This window comes from Acipenser ruthenus, chromosome 4 (genome assembly GCF_902713425.1).
Source record: "Acipenser ruthenus chromosome 4, fAciRut3.2 maternal haplotype, whole genome shotgun sequence".
Taxonomy (NCBI): domain Eukaryota; kingdom Metazoa; phylum Chordata; class Actinopteri; order Acipenseriformes; family Acipenseridae; genus Acipenser; species Acipenser ruthenus.
In genome coordinates, this window is record NC_081192.1 from 22,064,482 (window position 1) to 22,086,560 (window position 22,079).

The 22,079-nt window shown below is 37.5% G+C and overlaps 1 protein-coding gene across 1 annotated transcript; it reads right to left on the bottom strand.

Moving 5' to 3' along the window:
- Positions 1–5,780: 5,780 nt before the first annotated feature.
- On the bottom strand, positions 5,781–10,894 carry LOC117399733 (pancreatic progenitor cell differentiation and proliferation factor-like protein). The gene is made up of 5 exons (XM_033999089.3): positions 10,754–10,894; positions 10,423–10,514; positions 7,290–7,376; positions 6,815–6,905; positions 5,781–6,511 (listed from the first exon to the last, which is right to left on the bottom strand). Exons 2-5 carry the CDS (start codon positions 10,475–10,477, stop codon positions 6,499–6,501), a joined length of 246 nt encoding a protein of 81 aa, XP_033854980.1. The 5' UTR covers positions 10,478–10,514; positions 10,754–10,894; the 3' UTR covers positions 5,781–6,498.
- Positions 10,895–22,079: the final 11,185 nt, after the last annotated feature.

A 22,079-nucleotide genomic window follows, 5' to 3' on the forward strand; every position in this document is an offset into this window, starting at 1 on the left:
CCCGTCTGTAAAACAATAATTCAATTAAACAAATCAACTCCAAAACGACACACAATAAACCCATTTCCCCATACAAATTATATCCACGCTAAATACACACGTGCAGGGCAATCGCCCTGCTACACACGGTTAATTGCTGAACATTTGCAATTCAAATAAACTGACATGTAATGGCATCTCAAAAAAATTGAATAAACCAAATAATAGCACTTTTTTACATTTTTACTATGAGTAAAGAACACAAAAAATGTGTATATACCCATGAGAAATGGTGCAACATTTGTCCACAATAATATGGTATGTTACATTTTGGAACATCAAAAAACATACAGGTAAAATATAATTTTAAAACAAACGCATTTGTTTACATGATTATTGTGAAATTTGTTATATTGACTAAATAATGTATCCATTAAATGTAGGGAATCCCTACAAGTGTAATATAATTCCACAAAAAAAATACTGTATCTTATTATTGTCAGTCTTAACTTGGGGTAATTTGTGAACAAAAATTAAGGACACAAAAGGTGATTAGAAAGCTGACAGGTGATTTTGTGTGACAGTTTCAAAGACTATCTGTCTTTGGCTTTCTGTCTAGAAACAAAATGTGCACTTTTGTTGGGCAACTGCCCTTAAAAATCCTTGAAACTTTGCAAAATTTGTTTTTCAAATACTTTTGTAACTCTGACACACATGAAAAAAATCATGTCCAAAGATGTTTTCTCTTGTTTCTGTCCCAAAGTTTGGTGTCTATTTTTGATTTACTTGTGAAACGTGTGAGCACCAAGAAAATAATAACTAACCACTTGCAGCAAATAAAGTTTGCTCTTTTAAAAAAGTATATATTTAATTTTAAACTGGACTTCTGAAGTGTGTCATCAAACATCAGTCAAAGTCATCCACATGTTTAATAGTGCGTATGGCAGTTGCCTGAGGGATATAGTGATGATAGCTTGCAGTGTCCATGCAGACATCAGACAATGTCAGGCCCCTAAGGAAAATAACTCACAGCAATGTCAACATCAATGTATTTTACAACACTAGACTAAGAGCTATATTCTGAAATAACACTTGAGTGATAATGAGTTTTTATTCAACGTGAAAAATCACAATTTACACGCAAGTGCTGTTTCTGAATATGGTTGTAAATACAGTAATATTGTCTCACCTGTAGCTGAATATCATAACACATTACAATAAAACTAAATCTTCAGAAATTATGAATTTCCAAGTAAATTGTAACCATTTATTTTCTGTTCTTAAGAGAACCAGAATCTAGGGGTATATGGAGGCATCATACAGTATTTGTATGTCTGACTTTTTGTCTGTATGTCACACTAAAGTTTTACATGTATCTAGTGAAGCGCTCATTCAACTGTGATAACATTTTGTTTGAACATCGCGTAGTAAAGTTATTGAGTGTCTTTGACTCAGTGTATAGTTAGGGGTTCTTCATAGTAGAAATCCTTAAACACTGTAAGGTACCTGTAACAGTGCGAGGAGCCCTGTACATGATTATTTATGTGGAACGGGGTACCCCTCCACCCCTGTATTATTCTGTATTAAGATTTGTATTTGTGTTTGTATTTAATGACATTTAATGATTGTTTTGTTTCTGGCAGATGCGAGATTAGGCCGCTCGTCTTCTGCCAGTGTATATGTAAAACCTTGTGTAATGTGTGGCTGTCGGCTAGTGCGTTGTTAAACTAGCTGGCACTCACATGTAATTAATAAACTCGTGCAGCTTGTGGCCGAGGGGTAATAGAATAATTACTAGCTAGTTAAACCCCTCGGCCACGGTATATAAACTTGCAGCGCTCTCAGTTCGGTGTGGGAGTAGAGGAGAGTACAAGAGAGCGAGAGGAGAAAGGAAATTCAAAATCATACAGCTTTTCTCCTCATAGGAGTACCCTGGCAATGGAGGACAATGTCTCAAGGAGGTTCTCTAGAGAGAGACAGACATATGGACTGGCTGATTTTAGGGGACTGTCTTGAAGATGGTGTTCTGATTATGGTCCAAAGAGGCTTGGTGTCTTTGGACCTATGAGGCCGTATCTGTTCTTATAAATGAACAGCATTTGATACAGATGAAGGAAGTACTGTGGCAGCAGTATGTATGAACATACTGTACCATCATATTGACATCTTAGGATCTGTCAGGATTGGATGTGACTTCCAATGAGCCGAGACATTTCAGCAATAAAATGAATAGCTCTCTATTAACTTGCTTCGAAATACAAAATAGGCTTATGCCCCTTTAAAGCTGACGGTACTTGTGGTTTCTAATCTTCACTGAAGTATATTGTTTTTCTTCAACAGCCTGATTCTCTTCCACTGATCCTGCTGCCCTACACTGGCTTGTGCTCGCTCTGTATTAAATAGACAGTGCAAGCTTTGTCTGAATACACACGTATTACTCAACTATACCAAAATCTGTACAGCTACTAGCTGTGCTATAATCCTTCAGTGGAAACTCCATGAACAATGTGATATGTGCTTATGATTACATTACAAAAAAAGATAATACCTTTAGATTCGTGTACCTTCCAATATGGATAATTGGACCAAATACTATAACTTTCTAATACTTAATAATAACAGTAATATTTGGCTAATACATCAATATTCTGAAAAGTTCTAACAGACAAATTACAATTGCACGTAATTAGGCAGCCTTTTGGTAAGAACACACTTCCTAATTTACTTTATTTTGCCACTGGTTGATACAGAACGCAAGCATGATTACCAGCACAGTCAGTGCAAGCCATCAGGGAAGTAGTATGTGAGTAACACTTGTGTTAAGGTGCACTTCTATTTCACAGAGAGACAATCTGACCATGTTGGAAGATGACAAGACCTCAAGACAATTCAACAAGACACCATCATCTAAATAACAAGTTTAATAGGCTACCATTATTATGTATACAGTAGTGTACAGGTACTTACATAGTTTTATTTTTGTATCTTGTCTTTCCAAATAGTGAGTGATTTCACTGCACAGCCACAAACCGATGAAAAGATAGTTCCATAGATAATAACTGAAATTTACAGATGAGCAAAGTAAGAAAAATGCTGAGCTGCAGATCATTTATGCAGCATTCATTACGTTGGGGTCAAAGTTAAGGAAGAGCATTAATGTAGTTATGTTTGTGGCAGGCGGCTCAACACAGCACTGCACAGTAACGGGGGCCAAGTTTGTTGCTTCATTTCAATAATGGCTCACAAAAGAAAATATATAGAGGAATATTGCAGTGAATACCCTGACCTCAAATTTAAATCGCTGAAAAAGTCTGGAAAGGGAGTTGAGGACATTTTGTGCTGCCAAGTTTGTAAAACAAAAATCACTGGGAATGCAAATCGTACTCTTGAATATTTGAGCAGTAAGTCTCATTTGAAATTGAAAGAAAGTCAAGCAAAGATAGCCCAAGCTTCAATGGAAGCCCGTTTGGGAAAAAAAAAAAAAAAAACACAAATTGTGCAGCAGATCTAAATTCCACCACTGATAAAAAGTGTTTTGTACCATTTTTCAACCCATGCATTTGTCCTTCACTAGTCTGAGTGCAACAGGTTTGTTGCTATTGGAAACTGCCAGAAGGAGTCTATGATGATGTCAGCACCTCTTCGTGTACAAATATTTCTGACTGAGTTTGCAGGTTAAGGGGATCTGCGTACAGGGTGTTTTGTTACAGGGGAGCTGTGAGTGTAGGTGGCCTTGTTAACCTTTATTTAAATTGCAATATAATACTTAAAACCCATGATATTCTTTAATATAATAAAAAAAGCTACTTTAGTAGTACAGTCAGCACTCAAATATCCAAACCTATACAATTTTGACTTCAGTGACAGTTAAATGAGTGTGATATATCTGATTATTTCATTTTAGCCCGTTCCAACCCTTGTCTGAAAGGACTGTTTTAAAATAAGTAGGCTTCCATTGAGATGTACTGTAGTTTGCTTTGTTGGTACAGTACTTTATTTTCAACAGAACAAGTATTAATTCAGAACGACATGATTACATACAGTACATACTTTTAAATCTGGTACGTATTGTAGCAGTATGTAAAATTCCCCATTAACGACCCTCTCTCTGACCAAAGTAATCAAGAACACATTACAAGGTCTATTTGAATGATCTAAACAGTTGCAGATACTGAAACCACCAGCCTAAAATGTGTAAACTAGATGTTTGCAGACTTCTTTCAACTGCAGTTTTATTTGCTGGGGAGAATACCAGAAGGATATTTATAAAAATAAATCAGCATGACTTGTTGGTACCTGAACTTGCATTCAGTTTATGTGGAATACATTAAATACTTTTAACATATCAATATCCATGAAAATGTTCCACAGATCTGGGTAAACAGGTATAAAGATCAGGGGCTGAGCTGTGTGTAACACAATCTCCTGTCGATACCAAATTAGATTGATCAGTTCCATTATCATCATTCCCTCTTAGACATGTATGTGTAAATGTGATCTAAGTTGTGTCCTCCATATAGTCCCCATATTAATAAAACGTAACTAAGCTTTATTACAATTGAACAAGCGGTTACCTACATACAAGTAAAAAACTGAACATTAATAGGTACATATACTGTAGTAAAGACAGGTTAACAGGCATGACTAGGTACCCTGACACTTTCAATAATATATGTGAAAGAATGTCCTAACAATGTTTTATAACAAGTACAGTAGTCGCTGGCTAAGAGAACATCCCTCTGGAAGCAAGCGTTCTCTAAGACGGAGCTGACAACAGACACAATATGAATCAATCAATAAATATGTATTACTTGTCATGACGCATGTGCATCAACACATGAAATGAACAGAATACGTAAGAGAAGAGCAATAGGCAAGTGTATGTTAATAAACTAGAATAAAGTAATAAACTAACGTTAATAAACTGTCAAACTAAATTAACACAGCACCCTACACACGTTACAAAAATGCAGCAGCAGCTCTAGATTAACTATGAATACATGTACAGGAGCAATATTCAAGACACGCACAACATTATTTAACAGAATGGTGAAGCAACTCACCAGCACAGGAAACACCAAATTGCTTGATTCAGATTTTTTTCAAGCGCTCGAACAATTTCCAACTTGTTTACATGCCGTTTTGTAGCAAAGAGGTGCACTCGTGGAAATCAGAATACACAATGAAAGAATGATGAATTGAAATATTGAATAAACCAATCAGTGTTCCTCAAGACTCACAATGACAAGTCAGTTTTGAAAAAATTGAATAAACTATTTTAAGTCGGATGAGTTATCAGGTTACAAAACAGTACTGGATCAGTTGTGAACAAATCGCCATCGGTGCCAAAAAGGTGTTCTTATAAGTGAAGTCCCTGTTCCTTCAGGCGGAGCACTTACAATGGGAAAAATCTGTTTCACCACAAGGGTGTTCTCTTAGCCGAAGTGTTCTCTAGGTGTTCATATACGCGGAGACTGCTGTATGTGTAAAACTTGGTGACAGACGTATGTACTGGCATGGGATAATAAATAAAAATCAATCTGTAGTTAGAGGTACGTTTATTATACATTTTCCATTTTATTTGTAATGATAGTTCCTAAAATATTTATCTGGCTTTGAAGACCTTGATTAGCATTGTTCTTGCAATCCCTTAGAGATTAGTGCCAAGCAGGGAGTTAAACAGTTTTGCCAAGTGCCAACAACTAGGGTACCTTCTGTCAAAATCAAGTATGTTGGAACCTTACGGTATTATGGCACCACAAAGTGTATATTAAAAAACACACTCACAAACAAAACAGACATCTGTGTCATATAAAATATTTATTCAGATGGTATAAATGAATTAAACTGAATACAAAACATAAATATATACAGACGGCTAAGCTGATACTGCTAATACCAGTAAAAACATATACAACACCAAAATAAAAACACTGGAACAGTGATTTACATACAAAAATGGCAAAATGGTTGGTTTGGCCTCAGTTTAATTGGCCAAACCAACCAACATCCTTTGTTAGCTCTCCTTTTCTCATTTCAATTCCACTAATGACAAAGACATAGGGAACAGGGTACTGTATTTTTACATAGCATGAAAGGGACAAAATAATACATTTAAGTTTGATACCAATGCTACAATAGTACAGATTGACAGCCCCAGATGGATTATTGAACATGCAAAAATGTTAAAATGGCACAGCACTTAAATGCACTGTGTTAAACCCCCAGGTTTAATTTGCTGGTACAGTCTTAACCCCTGAACTAGAAGGCAAGTTAAACTGCCAAGACCGATTCAGTTTTCCCTTATCTAAAACAGTATTAGTTATACTTGATTTACACCCTGCGTATGTGGTCTTTCATAACCAATGGCACTCCATCGCCTCACTTTCAGATGAATACTTCAGTAACCAGCCAACTACCAGGGAGCAGGTCAAGGTAGGACAACCGAAATACCTTGATCCAGCAGTCAGAATTATTTTATGTTTACAGAACTTGCAGAAATGTAATCTTCAGTTTGCATTAACTGGGAGTACTGTAGAGAGAAAGAGAGGGCATGATTATATAATGAACAGAAAGGTTTACAAAATCTGCAGCTGTTTGCATTTTTAGTTTAGCACTTATACATCAGGGCTACAACATTGGGCTAGATTTACTAAGCCTTTATTGCAGTGCAAAAGGTAATAAACTTTTATGTCTTGCAGAAACAAACAGTTAAATCTTTGCACTGGATGTAAATGGGCTTAATTGGTGGTCAAAATAAAGATCCAAGTGTCAAAAATACACTTTAAAATATGTTTGTTTATGTTTTCTGGGCGTCAAGTATAAGTTTACCAACCTGCCAGAAGAAATCTCTGTAACAATTGGTTGGTTTTCACTGTGGAAGAACCTTTTCAGCAACCAACACTTCTCAAAAGGGATATGTATGCCTGAATAAATTATACAGTAGTAAAAGTATAAAGAAAAAAGTCACCGTCAACATTTTTTTTTTTTTTGTTTGTCTTAAAATAGTTCTTAGGTGATAAATAATGTTAGGTTTAAATAATAAGGAGGCTGTGTGGTCCAGTGGTTAAAGAAATGGGCTTGTAACCAGGAGGTTCTCGGTTCAAATCCCACTTCAGCCACTGACTCATTGTGTGACCCTGAGTAAGTCACTTAACCTCCTTGTGCTCAGTCTTTCGGGTGAGACGTAATTGAAAGTGACTCTGCAGGTGATGCATAGTTCACACACCCTAGTCTCTGTAAGTTGCCTTGGATAAAGGCGTCTGCTAAATAAACAAATAATAAATAAACAAATAATAATAATGTCTCACCATGTACAACAGGTGTCTTCTCATGGTCAGTAATGTGATCATGAGATGAGCCAGCAGATGAAGTGCTGGATGTTGAATTGTATCGAGCTAAAAAAATAAACACAAAAAAAACAAACAGTTAAACAAACTTTGTTCACATAGAAAATAAATGAAGCATGCTTTCCAAACAATACGTGAATTACTAGTTTAATCAAGTTTAGTACCTGAACTCATTCTCTCTTTTTATTTTTTTTGCACTTCCATTGTTATAACTTACTAGTGCGGGATTGTAGCGTGCACAGGGGTAGTGGCCAGGGGCTATATTTATCAATCATGCATACGCACTAATGTCATTCCAAACTGTACGGATGCACAGTCTAACAGAAAGTATGAGATTTACCAACATACAACTTTGCGTGGAAATGTTCGTAGACTCACGCACTCTGGACTATGCGTTTCCTTGTGTTAGAATGATGGTACTGCAAGGAATAAATCTAACCCCTATTATTCAGGATAATACACCATCACTACATAATGAAAAACAATTAAGTGCATAGCTGAAATTTGACGTGTCTATATAATTAGCCTAATATTATCATTATTATCCACGCAGTGGTATCAATATTGATTACCACTGTGGCATTTCACAAGCCTCTTTTGGTGCACTGATGCCAGTGGTTTTGGACTCATCATTGCCCTTTGTCCTCCGTACATTCAGTTTCCTTATACTGACGGACAGCAGATTGAAATAAAAAGGGATTTTCATTTAATTGCTGGGTTCCCCCAATACAGTTGGTGCTATGGACTGCACCCAAATAGCAATTAAAAGCACTGACATTGAATGAATTTCATTTCGTGAACATGTCAGAGTACCACTCACTTTGTGCAGGTTATATGTATGCCCGACTCCGTCTACTAACTGCTGTGGTAAATGGCCAGGCGGAACCCACCATTCATTTATTCTTCATAACTAAGGCCCTGTGAAAATCGCGGAAATGTTCACAGCAGTGTCATGGGTAAAGTATCGTATTTCGCGGAATGTGCAAGGAAATATGTTATAAATTACGTGTACAGATTATTATTATTTTAAACTGCAAATACACAGATAAATGCACTGACATCAAAATGAACATTAAAGTTATTCAAGCACTTTATAATAGCTTGTGAAACGGTGTTGTATTTAACAGCCTGTAGGTAAAGTGTATCTGCAAGGACAGCTTTCAGTCCTAGTATGTCAGGTGCATGTTCATCATTTACTAGGTCTTGCAAAACAAATACAATGTGTAACCCATACTGATCTTGTGCATCAGTCGACTCGTCAGAGTGATCACTGACATGCAACCAGACTGTTTTACCAATTCCATAATCTCCTGCTTGTGATACTCGGCAATTGTAGGTAAGTATTCATGTCTCAGCTGGGCTGACGAAGGAATCGCTCTACCATTTGCTACACTCTGTCTGAACAATTTCCATAACTTTTGGTTGTCCAGTTTTTTCAAAAGGGATATTTGCGCAAACAAACGCCTCTGTCAGGTCAAAATTTGATAAGTGGACTTTTGGAATATGGAGTAACCGTTTTGTTTCTTTGCAAGTAAAGCAGTCACAGTACTGCTCTGGATTTCCGCCTTTCTCTTTCGGTGAATACTTGCTGTCAACTGACGAGTTTCGGTAGTGATCTACAGTAACGTTGCAGGACGTACAGAAAAGCTTACTTTCATTGCTTTGTAAACTCCTGCTGGATAGTGCTTTACGTGATCTGCTGCAGACACATTTTTAGCCTATAGAGACATCCATTTTTTTCTTGTTTACAATGTGTAGTATTTTAATTTCCCGCTTAGATTGCAGATAGTCACATGACATAATCACTGCACAGCGCTGTGTGCATGGCGAATATTACAGGCAGGCACATATTTTGTATGAAATACAAATTAGTTATTTCACGATTTCCGCGCAGCCCGTGAAAACGCGATTATCACAGGGCCCTATTCACTAAACTGTGACAGACAGCTACATTTACCATATAAGGCTATACAGGTGCTTTTTAAATGCAAATTTCCACTTGCGAACAATTTTAGTGACATTGAGATTTACAAACACTTATTACTTAGAAATGTGCGTACGAGTGCCTTACGCAAGATTGATAAATCAGAATTTAATTGGTCACGTGAACATTTTAAACTCTGTGCGTACGAACAATTTAAATAGTGTTAAATATAGCCCCAGGGCTTTTAGGTGAAGCAATTTAAAACATTAATTATTGATTATTTAGCAGACTCCTTTATCCAAGGCGACTTACAGAGACTAGGGTGTGTGAATTATGCATCAGCTGCAGAGTCACTTACAACTATGTCTCACCCAAAAGACGGAGCAGAAGGAGGTTAAGTGACTTGCTCAGGGTCACACAATGAGCCAGTGGCTGATGTGGGATTTGAACCAGGGACCTTCTAGTTACAAGCCCTTTTCTATAACCACTGGACCACACAGCCTCCCATTAAGATAAGCCCCAATATATACTCCTGCAATGTAGCGTGGTTGTTTGGTATCGGCGCTATGCTTCAGAGCGGGAGGTCCCCGCGTCCTGTGTGAAACCCCTGCCAGCGGGAACTACAGTAGGGCCTATGTGTAATTGTGGAGTGTCCTGGAAAAGGTTGATATCCCATTTTAAATTCCCCCAAAGAAGATTAAATTGTGAGTTAAATTTTACAACACCACCCTTCAGTTGTAACAGAACAGACCAGAATAGGCTGTTGTAATTTATCAGTTCAAGGTATTGGTTTAGTTGAAACACTTAACTATTTAAAATGATAAAGTTGGCTTTGGTGTGCTAATGACCTCAAGCAAGGATTACAACTTGCATACATTAGTATAAACTACCACTTGGAGAATGCCCATACAAGTTAAACCTTTAAAAATACAGTCGTCAAAGTGCAAAGTTTAGGATTGTATACAAATCGTATGTTTAACCTGTTTAGGTTTTTTTTTTTTTTTTTTCTCTCAATTCAGCATATCTACTTGTCAAAAACACTTAAAGGGAAGCATAACCACCATTCTTGGCTTTAATTAGTAAACTTAGAATATGTAACTACTTTTCATAAAGTATTTTCATATATTTAGTAGAATTCAAGAAACATACATAAAATTAAAAGGAACATACTTCTGTAAAACTGGTTTCTTGCAAGCAGGCAGCCAGCTGAAGGAACAGACGCCATTATAATTGAGATAAAGGCAACCACTCGAAAACTGTAACTGCAGAACAGCAAAAAAAAAAAAAAAAAAAAAATGCAGTACTTAAATATATACGTTATTAAGCTTGCAAATACATCTCAATATGTATATCATAATGAAAATCTGCATATAACAAATATAGTAGCCCGAGTCTCTGCGAGTAAACAATTACTTATTTAAATTGTAGAATCCACAGAGACATAAATAGGTATACAGTGGAAAAGTCAAAGGCATTTTCACCAAGATAAAACTAAACTTACATTTCGCTTTCAAACTGCAGCTTGTAGACAACTATCGACTTCTGAGTAATCACTGCGAACCTTTCAGAAACTACTTTTTGTGTGTGTGGGAGGAGTTCTGATTTTCCTGCTTTATAGAGCTGGGGTATTACTGTGGAAGGCAGCCAAGCACGTGAAGATCGAATGCAACGTGCAAGACCAACTCATAGTTCAAGGAAAAGATAGCTGTAAAACAAACCAGCACTGCAACCCGAGAGGGGAGGGTAGGAAGGAAGGAGGCAGGCAGACAGGTGCCCCCGTGTTTCATAACACTTGTTAATTTTAGTAACTGTACACATTAATGCAGACCTGTTAACTCTCCCTTATTTGCTAGGACTCCCGTATTTTGCGCAAAACTACTGTTAAACACCATTATGTCAACAAACCTTTAATTTCTGCAAAAGGCACGTACTGTGTACTGTCTGTGGTCACTGCAATCTCCGTAACTAGCAGTGTATAGGACCCAGGGCAGCCATGTGGCAAGCATGCATTGAGTGCGTGACCACAGTTGCCAAGTCCGCTTATAATAAGCGGGATTGGGCTTGTTTTGAAAGGCATTGCCGCTTTTTTTTCTCGTGAGACTTGGCAACACTGCGTGAGGCAAGCAATAAGCTCTTTGTCCCGTGTATATATGTCCCGTGTGTGTGTATATATATATATATATATATTATATATATATGCATTTGCATATATATATATATATATATATATATATATATATATATATATATATATATATATATATATATGCAAATGTCAAGCTTCTTGGACCACAACATATTCTCACATAATCCTAAGCAACGTTGGAAAAACATACATTCTGTAAAATATGCAGGACATTTTAACGGTGGGACGTGGGAACAATGATGATGTTTGTGGTAAGCACGAGCGATCACAAAAACACCCAAAAGCCAGTGACGCTCAGAAAGCCAGCACTTCAACAACATCTTTCGGTGCCAAGGAGGAACAGAGATCAAGGACGCTAGATATGCAGAGAGACCTTTAAATGTTGTGACTAGTTAAACAAGTCTGTAGGAGATATGTTCCCAGACTCACAAATGGCAAAGTATTCTGCAGAAAAGTCTAGTCACACAAATAATGAAAGAGTGTTTCTATTACCATTTCAGCATCAACATTGCTTTAGAAATTCAGATTGATTGATAATATGTGTTCATATACAGCAATTGTGTGTTCATTTAAAATAGAAGGTAGTTGACAATGAAATGTTACTGACAGTTGCTGTTTATTCCCATCACAGTATTTTCTCTATTCTAGACAATCCATTGTCAAGCTTCCCCATGTTATGAAAGAAAAAAAGTACAACACTAAAAAGAAAATAAGGGCAGCAGTGTGGAGTAGTGGTTAGGGCTCTGGACTCTTGACCAGAGGGTCATGGGTTCAATCCCCATAATAATAATAATAATAATAATAATAATAAATAGGTCTTAAAACAAGCTGATAATTAACATTTTTTCAATCTTGGTTTCTTTGTTTTAGAAAAATAATTCCCAAAACTTCCACTTGAGACAATTATTTGTAAATCTAATATAAATAGGCCTGCTACTATTCAATTTTTCTTTTTGCCAAATCGACGATTAATATCGACATTTATTTTTGAAAGAATTGACCGTTTTATCGATCTTTATATGGGTGAAATCGATCTTAAAAAACAGACTTTTTATGCAAATGAAAAACATTTCATTTAACGAAACCCCTTATCATATTCAACATGCAACAAAAACATGGTTACCAACATTCTAATTGAAATAACATTGATCACAGCAGAGCTACTGTATACCTTGTAAAAATAAAAATCCTACACAAATGAAAAAATTGTCTCAAATAAACCGTAGAAAACGCAGCATATAAAAGTGTACACAGACTTTTATAGCATAAATTTTGAGTAAAAATAATATGCACAGAATAAAACATTAGACAGCTGAACAAAACTAACTTGCACAGAAGTCACTGGAATCCAAGGCAGACTGGCCCGCTTCGTCCTGCCGTGGAGACTTCAGCCATCGGTCAGGGTATTGTGCACAATATTCATTAAGTGTTTTCCTCTTGCGCCCCATTTTCAAATCAAACTAGTAACTGTCACCGTATACCTAAAGCAAAAGCTTACGTACACCTTAACCCGCTAATTTCAAAGTAGGCGCTTTGAATGACAGGCGCTGTAGCTGGCAAATGAAAGTGCACAGTCGGTGCAGGTCTTGATGACTGACTGTCATTTAAACAAATGAGAGCATTCTAGCACTGCTTCAGTCAACGAGATCTGTCAGAGCAGGTTGAAACTACCTTCAGCCATTCAGAGCGGAACTGAGACGGGACAGACAGCAGTATAAAAACTACACAAACTAGAGAGGATTTCTAAATGATTATTTTTGGTAAGAAAATAAAAAATAGCGAATGGTTTTACCAATGTTTGTCGTATATAAATTTATTTCAGTCAAACTCATATTTTTGGGGAATTCGATGCTTAACGAGCTTTACCGATTAATATCGAAAAGTAGCAAGCCTAAATATAAACTATATAAATTGCCTAATGAACTTGAGTCTCATCTGAAAAAAACATGTCCTGTCATAGGAGAACTTTTTAAACCAGGCATCAAACACTCAATAACAGCTGTTCTCAAACTTTGCGTACTGCAACCCCCTTCTACCAATAAAAATGACCTAGGAACCCCTCTGCTCTGTGTTACTGCATAATAGTTAGTATTGATAAGTAAAACATGCATTACAAGGCAATATCAACAACACTAATATAGTAATTGCTTATTTTTACAGCCAGCAACATGGATGAACAGCCTTGCATGGATGGACACAAATGCTTCAATTTGGATCATGATAAGAAGTTTATAAAAACAATCATTGCAGGGATAAGTAGATTTTATTTTATAAAACAAAATTATTTATCTCCACTAAGAATAGTGTGCAGTGTATCAAACTGTGTGACTGATATCTGTGTTAAGACTCCAAGATTGATAAATCAAGGCTGTGGGATCAGTCAAGGATGCTTGCAGCACCTGAAGGCTCCGGGCACAGTGAGGGGGCCTCTGGGCCTGGCTCCTCCTGCATCTCACCAGGTGGGTTACCTGTGTGTTTGGCCACATTCATCTTCGGCATGCATTTCATCTTGGATTGGTGGATCTTTAACCCCCGTCACCATACTCATAGACTGTTGTTCATTTCCTAGTATTGTCATTGTGCAATCCGTCACTTATACCCCCAACACCACCACCTCGGGGTTCCCAGGGAGAATATATCTGTAGGTCTTGTTGTAACCGGGATGGTAAATGCCAGAACCAATCAAGCTCCCACTGTAGGTTTAACAAGCTTAGGGGGTCAGTGCTTTCTATAACCTCTTGGCTGAGGAGTGACTCCAATGGGACCTGCAACATACAAGGGGACAAACAACAGGTTTAACATTAAATCATTTTATTTAAACAATGTGTGCATCATCAGTGCACTAAAAAGTTTTTAAAAAATGGAAGAAACAATCAATCCAAATTTAAAACAATTCCCTAAAAACATCTGTGCCTGATGCCCTGTATTGCGGGCCACGCCTGTCCTGCACCTGCCCTGCACCGGCACCTTCTGCCAATATCAAAAGGCAGACAAAAAGTCCACAATATAACACAGGGCTCAGGAATGGTAAAGTCTGGCTCCTTCTTATGTTCAGTCCAGGCCCAGAGAGGTCGTACTGATATGGTGATGAAAGTACACTCGCAGCTGGACACTCTGATACTCCGTGAACAGTAAAAAGGGGGGAAAAAAAACTATTAAAAAGGTGCTAATAGTTAAAACCCCAATGAAATCCTCCCTCACTACAAAACACTAAAAACCCTACATCAGGTGCGTGGAGGGCACAGGGAGAGAGCAGTCTTAATAACAAACAAAAATTGTCTTCAGTTTCTCTTAACCACACGTTTCTCTTACGTCATCAATTATTGTTCTAACCTTCCGCAATATAACTCTTATCTTTTAAAGTGGACGCATTCAACTCCCAGGATCAGTATTTAAGCTCCTAAGGAGGACCACAGTCCAACACCTTCAGGCGATAGAAAATATAGTCCGACTACGCCAGTCTTGCGCGAATAGCAACAGGACAATATTTATAAATATGATAAGACTGGTATGATAAGACTGCTAAGGATGCACCCCTATTGGCTGGTGGCCGGGTATTGTTGCAGACTTCAGCCATTGATCAAAAGTCAAGTTATAAGATAGATGGGAGAGAGTCCCTTACATTGTTATAGCTCCTATGCAGCCAGGATGACCAGTGTACAAGTTGAGGGAGCAGATGGTACGTAACGCACCTTACATAAGAATCACCGCCGTCCATGTATCCTGTATCATGAGGTGGTCCAACCGGTGACCCAACCAGATAATCTAAGTACCGTTCCCACAAATGTAAGGGAGCATCAACCAGTTTGGGGATATCTGCAGCCGCGACCAGTCGGCACAATTTTGGAAGGGCTCCTGCTAGGTACCGAGAGTAAGAGAAGCAGTGACCGAGGTAGGCCCCTAAAAGGTGGGGGAAAGTGCTACAGGGCAATGAAAGATCCTCATTTAAGAAAATAATAATAAATAAGTATACATTTAATAGTGGAAAATAAACATGCAATAAATTACATAAATGAGGATCTCTCGTTGCCCTGCAACATTGTCACATTAATAGTGGAGCTGATTTTCCCCTAACATTCTCTCTCTCTCTCTCTCTCTCTCTCTCTCTCTCTCTCTCTCTCTCTCTCTCTCTCTCTCTCTCTCTCTCTCTCTCTCTAGTAGAATGTGGCCTCACTGCTGCAATCGACTTACTGATCAAGAAGAGCAACAGAGCAACTGTTACACTAATCACCTTTTCACCCCAATAAACCTAAGCAACAGATGTTACAAAGTGCTTAAACCCTAGAAGCAAGGGCCCTGGACTCATTAAACACCTGATCAGTAGTGATCACTGGATTGTGATGAGGTGAATTATCCCAATCTGATTTAAGTAAAGAACCAAGTTGGGTGTACCCCCTGTGTATACAAATTAGCAAAGATACATTGACAGGGATATAGTGGAGGCGGTTGTACAGTTTACATTTTACCATATATCTGGAAAGCCCCTTATCCAATTAAGAACCCATTTGATGTTAACATTATTTAGTATACGATATTAAAGGGTACTTAAGGACCTTTTTATTTGATTGTGTTACATGTTCCCATGTGTTGCTACAATTGTTTATGTAAGGTGTGTGTATTGTTTTAATTTTTTTTTTTTTTTGGTAAATCCATCTCAGTTACATATGTGAGCAGGAGGATGATGGGAAATGTAGTTCTGAGAGGTCCATGCAGGTACATGAGAAGCCATCTTGAGGCAGGGAATGCAATTTAAAAGTGTAACACAATAAAATAAAAAGGTCCTTATGTACCCTTTAAGAGTATTAGATTCTGGGTATATATGGGGATGTCTGCCTGTCTGCACATCTGTCTATCTGTATATCACACTTACATTTTTGCATATATCTGAAAAAACACATATTAACGTTATTTAGAATAAGTTCTACATTTCTGCATATTTTTGGAGAACAGCTTATCAAACTGTGATTAAACATTCCATTGCCATTTCTTGTTCTGTACATGCTGTATACTTTAACATGCTGTGGCTGTGGATGTATGTTACTGACTTAGCATAACTGATCCTACTACAAAAATATATTCATATATAAACAAAATAAAACTGTTGCCTATATTTTGATTTATTTTGAGTTAATATGTGATATGCACATATGGGCTTCAACAGTGCCCTCTATGGACATTTTGCTATTGCTTCATTGTGTTTCCTGTGGCTTGTTCTTTTCCAGCACTTAAATTCAGGACTCTACGGAAAGCGTAGCTTATATATTGTTTTTACTGCTGTCAATTTCTTTGCATTAGCTGAGATTACTGGATGTGCTACATACATTGTTAGAGCAAATCATTATGGTGAGGAATTCCCTTTGGGTACCATAGTCCTGGATTGTTTCACAGATGGGGCTCCCCAGCAGAAAACATTTCAGAGGCAATCGGAGAGTTCTGCTAAATACCCCGGAGCAGACTTTTATCCTTCAAGGTTAGTAATGAAGGAGAAATAAACAGAAACATTTTAATATTCAGCCCACTATCAGAAGACTGATGAGTGCTCACGAGTAAACCAAAAAATAAAGAAAGAAATAAGCATAGGTCACATTTTACAACCAGAATTATAGAAAAATGTACTTCAGTTCAAATGCATTCTTTGGCTGGTATATTTTTTTACAGAAAACACTGTTTGTTTCCCTCGGGTACCTCCTTTGCACAGCATGTTTTTTATACTCCCCTGACATCTAATTTATACCTGCTTCATTTATCACTTTCGCTAAAACTATAATCAGAAAGACACATTTTAGAATACCATAATGGTCAGCTGGTGAAGCATAACCCTTTGGAATATGTGTAGTCGCCTACAAAATCTTCTTGGTTTTTAATGTGCCTTTTTAATGCATGCCCTAGACACAAGCTCAAATTAATCCTCAACTGACATCACCATCCCTAATTTACTTAGCTTTGGGAGACTGAATTTAGTCGCACACAATTTCAGATGTGACAGAACCTCCCTGGAAACTTGCTGCCTCCACAGCATGTCATTGTGAACTTCAGTTAATGCCATGAAGATTTGTGTTGCCCAAACAAAGCATGCAGGTTTTCTGTCCTTATTAATTCAATGCGTCCGATTGTTTAGTATTCTGGCCCTAGTCTTTCTAACAAAGTATTGTTCTGTGGAATTACAGTATTTGACAATATTCTCATGACTGTCAGAAGGTCTGAAAAGATTGTGCTTTTAAGGGAACAAACATTTAACTTACCTTGTGTTGTGCACAAGTTATTTGTAGCATTGGTGCAATGGCTGCCTGCATGAATCCAAGACCGACGGTAACATCAATGGGATTTATACTTGGATAAATAAAGGTTAAATAAAACAGAAGCTCTTTTGATGTTGCAGTTCAATTTATTATTTGCCCATAAAAGGCAACATAATTCAGTTGGCAAGGACATAGGATGCAATGGTTTGGATTAGAAGGTTTTCCCTTGGGTTTTCCCTTGGGGCATTGGCCTATAGTCAGTCATTGGAAGACCATTTATTCTTCAAACGACAGGCCACTTTTTAGCTTGCCTCCCACCTGTGCACAGGGCCCCATTGATCTTGTATCTAAATCTCCTGCTGAAGAAGACATCAAGCACAACAGTACCTTCAGAAGCTCATTGAACCTCAGTTCAGCCCGGAGCTGGACTTGCAATAATCTCTTCAAAGAAATCTTTGTTTCATATTCTAGCCACAAACCTCAAGATCTGAATTTCACAATTAAGTGAAAGCAATTATTACAAAGCAAAGGTAAACTACATAATTTTGTAACCACTCAAACCTTGTGCACATGCAAAAAAAAACCTTTTTCTTCCTATATATATATATAGTAACCTATACTATGGTGCCAAAAAAAACATTACATTTTAAATTAATTAAGCCAGGATTATAGGAATGATAATTGTTCAAAATCAAATAATCTGCACCAAAAAACAAGGTCAGAATAAATACACAACACAGATGCCATGTACTGAACAAAGCAATCCTGCTTTATTCAAAACAATCAATGAATTATTTACAATGCCATTGCAATTACTAAACCAAACAAACTAAAGTCCAGAAAGTCTCTTAGTAAACCCCAGCTCAAACCCATGGCCCTTCTTTGTTGTGTGATGATATCCTGTAGAAAGCAGAACTGTTCGAATGTAGACCAAGAACAAAATCCTCTCTATTGAATCAGAATTATTTGTATTCCACAAGTTTGTCTTTGCTTGCTGCATTGCAGTAAGCCAAACTTTGATTGGTGAAAAGAATGGTATTTGCAACCAACAGTTCTTTATTATAAAGAGGCTCCGAGGTAGAACCTGCGTCCACTTCTGACACCAGTGTAGCGAAATAGGTTAACGCAGGCAGGCGCATCACACAGGGCGAGGCAATCCACACACAGGTGGTGGGCGGGCATGAACCCGGTACCTCTCGCACTAAAGCATAGCGCCGATACCGCTGTACAAAAGATATATATATATATATATATATATATATATATATATATATATATATATATATATATATATATATTCCTTTTTGGCACCCCAATATATAGGTGCTAAGTTAGATATGTGATGAATTTTGATATAAAGGGAAGAAAGCAGAAAACAAATTGGTAAAGAATGTTTTTTTTTTTTTTATTTTATGTTCATTTATAAATCCAGTAAAATCATCATCTGCTAAATCATGAGGCACAACTACAAACCCATTGTTTAATCAATCTGCCATGCAAAAAAAGGAGCTTCATTAATTTCTTTCTTGATCAGTTCTAGCACAGTAAAGGAAATTGTCTACCCTAATACTGCAGCATGCCAGGAAGTGCGGCAGAAACAACCTGTCACTCAAAGTCAACCATTTGACCGTATTATTAGACTAGCCTGAACAGAGATGAGCTTGATCTGGAGTTTCCAATAAATACTGGATGGTGTCTGATAATCCTATCCTAACCCCTTGTCCAAGGGTCACACAACATTTTGTACGTTTTTTTTTTTTCTTTTCTTTATAGAATATATTAATGGTAGTAAAACATAATAAATGAACAATAAAGACAACAGAAAGCATGGTAAACCAAAACAAAACAAAAAAACAAAAAAATGCACATTTACTGTTGTAAAAATGTAAACGGGACAAATAGCCATAGTTAAGAATCTATATGAAAGCTTCCTTTGTTGCCTTTTGCTCCACAGTCAGACATTACACTACGACATAATGAATCCAACAGCCAAAAACTGTTCTACTCTGGATTGATTGGCCACCCTTAAACTACAACTACATAATGGTTTGAGTTGTGAACCCAGAGCACCAGTCAAAGTGTAACATGCGGCATCATCTACTTTCCATTGAACCTGTAACATTGATAAATGTGTATGGGAAAGTGCTGTTTCTGAGCTATTCACAGCTGCACAGTGCCATCTAGTGTTTCTTAAGCAAGCAAGAAGAGAGTGCAGGAGATGGTGGTAGGTACTGTATTTAAATAGGATTTTGAATTACAGTACCTTTTCTTTTTGAGTTAGTCAACTGGGGTTGGTATAATTCATTTTTATTTATCTTATATGCAACATTTTTAAAGTGCTGCCACAGTAATGCAGTGTTTTTGTTTTTTTGTAGCTGGAACAAACAGTAAACAATAACCAGTTTTGATAGGGGTTCACAAGAATTCAAATATTCAAATGTGACCACTTCTGTTATTAGCACACCCCACTTCTATATCTGAAATAAAATTGCTCTCTAGTCTCAAAAATCACTTATTCCCATAAAAACACCACCATAAAATATTACTTCTGTTCACATCACGTGGCGTCTTTGAGGGCATTCCTATTCCCAGAGGCTGTGCCCCTGAAGGAATCCTGACACAACTATGTCCTAATGAATGGTGGCCAGAGTAGGCCTGTGGTGAGCTCTCCAGCCAGGTCTATGAGATTCATTATCCAGGGGTGGCTCACAATAGGTAGAAAGCCTTGTAAAATTGGATTAGGATAAAATAGGACCCCTGCTAACTAGTGGTGTAAAAGATGTGAGACTAAGAAGCCAGGCATGAGATAAACACTTACTGTATGTTCTTGGGGTATTTGGCAAAAGAGTGAACATGTTTAGAAAATTACATAATTTGCCTTTCCAATCTCAACCCAACCAACATCTTTTAAATAAACCTGATAGGCACGTGTTAACAATAAACAGACATATCTAAAGCTTTACTGTGCAACCATGAGATCAGCCCCCTATACAAAGGACTTAAATGATTGATTTACTGAAGTAAGGTGCATTTACAGTGCTGTGCAAATGGTTTACAATGGAAGGTGTGTATTGCTTAGTGAGATAATTGCAATGCAAAGCTATCTCTTTATTCATTACTGCAGCCCACATAAGCTTATTTATTATACTACCTACTCAAACAGAGCCACAGTAGCAACTGGACCACCAAAAATAGGTGCCATAATAAAAAGTTTTAAAATAAAAATTACAATGTTAAGGTATAACCTGGACCTCTTGCTAATCTTCTCGATGAACTCGATTATCTCCTCTCCTCCCTCCCCTCTCTGTCTATCCCAACTGTCCCGTTGGGTGATTTCAATATCCATCTCTCCAACCCCACACACTCTGCCGGATTCCTTCCTCTCCTTCACTCCTTCAACTTCTCTCTCTCTAGCCCCTCCTACCCACAAAGCTGGCCGTCAACTGGACCTCACCTTCTCCAGGGCCTGCTGCCCCTCCACCCTCTCTGTCACCCCTCTGGACCTTTCTGATCACTATTTAATCTATTTTTCTCTGTCTCTCTCCTCTCTCCCTAATCCACCTACCCCCACTGTCACCTTCTGCTGTAACCTCCACTCTCTCTCCCCCTCTGTCCTTGCCTCCACCGCTTTCTCTCACCTCCCTCCTATCAACTCCTTCTCCCAACTCTCTATAGACTCTGCTACCTTCACCGTCTTCTCCTCCCTCACCTCCTCATTTAATGCACTTTAACTTGCACTTATCTGCTCCCTGTTTAATATACTGTATTTAATCCTGCACTTAACCAAATCTGTAGTATTTTGTATTTCACCTGCACTCGTATCTAACCCTGATGTAACTATCAACTCTGTTATCTGCTCTTGAACTGCCCTGATATCAAATTGTACTGTGTTATGTATTTGCTCTTATTAGGACCGAAGTCATTGTATTTTGTATCTTGCTCTTAACTGTACTGTAATTCTTGATATGTATTGTTTGTATACAACTGTAAGTCACCCTGGGTAAGGGAGTCTGCTAAGAAATAAATGATGAATAAATAACAAAACATCATTTTGGGGAAAATAGATAATCTCCTGATTTGCTTAATTAGTTCTATTAACAGAGCTTGAAGTTGTAGGTTAACCTCTTACCCATACAAAAGTATATTGTTGTAAATTGTAGTTTATCATGAATCCCCTTGCTTATACTATCAATTCACCTTTTTTTTTTTTTTTAGTTATGCTTAACCATGCTTCCCTGTTCTTTACTGTATTTTTACTGAGATTTACTGCTAGATTTTAAATGACCTTACTGAGGGGAGTTTAAATATTTACAAATTACTTTAGTTGTACAGAATGGACTAAGAATTGTCAGCAATTACATCTCTAAATTCTGATTGCATGTGATTATGAGGTGCTAAATACTTTACCCGGTGTCCGCTTTCAAGTTGTTCAAAATATCAGA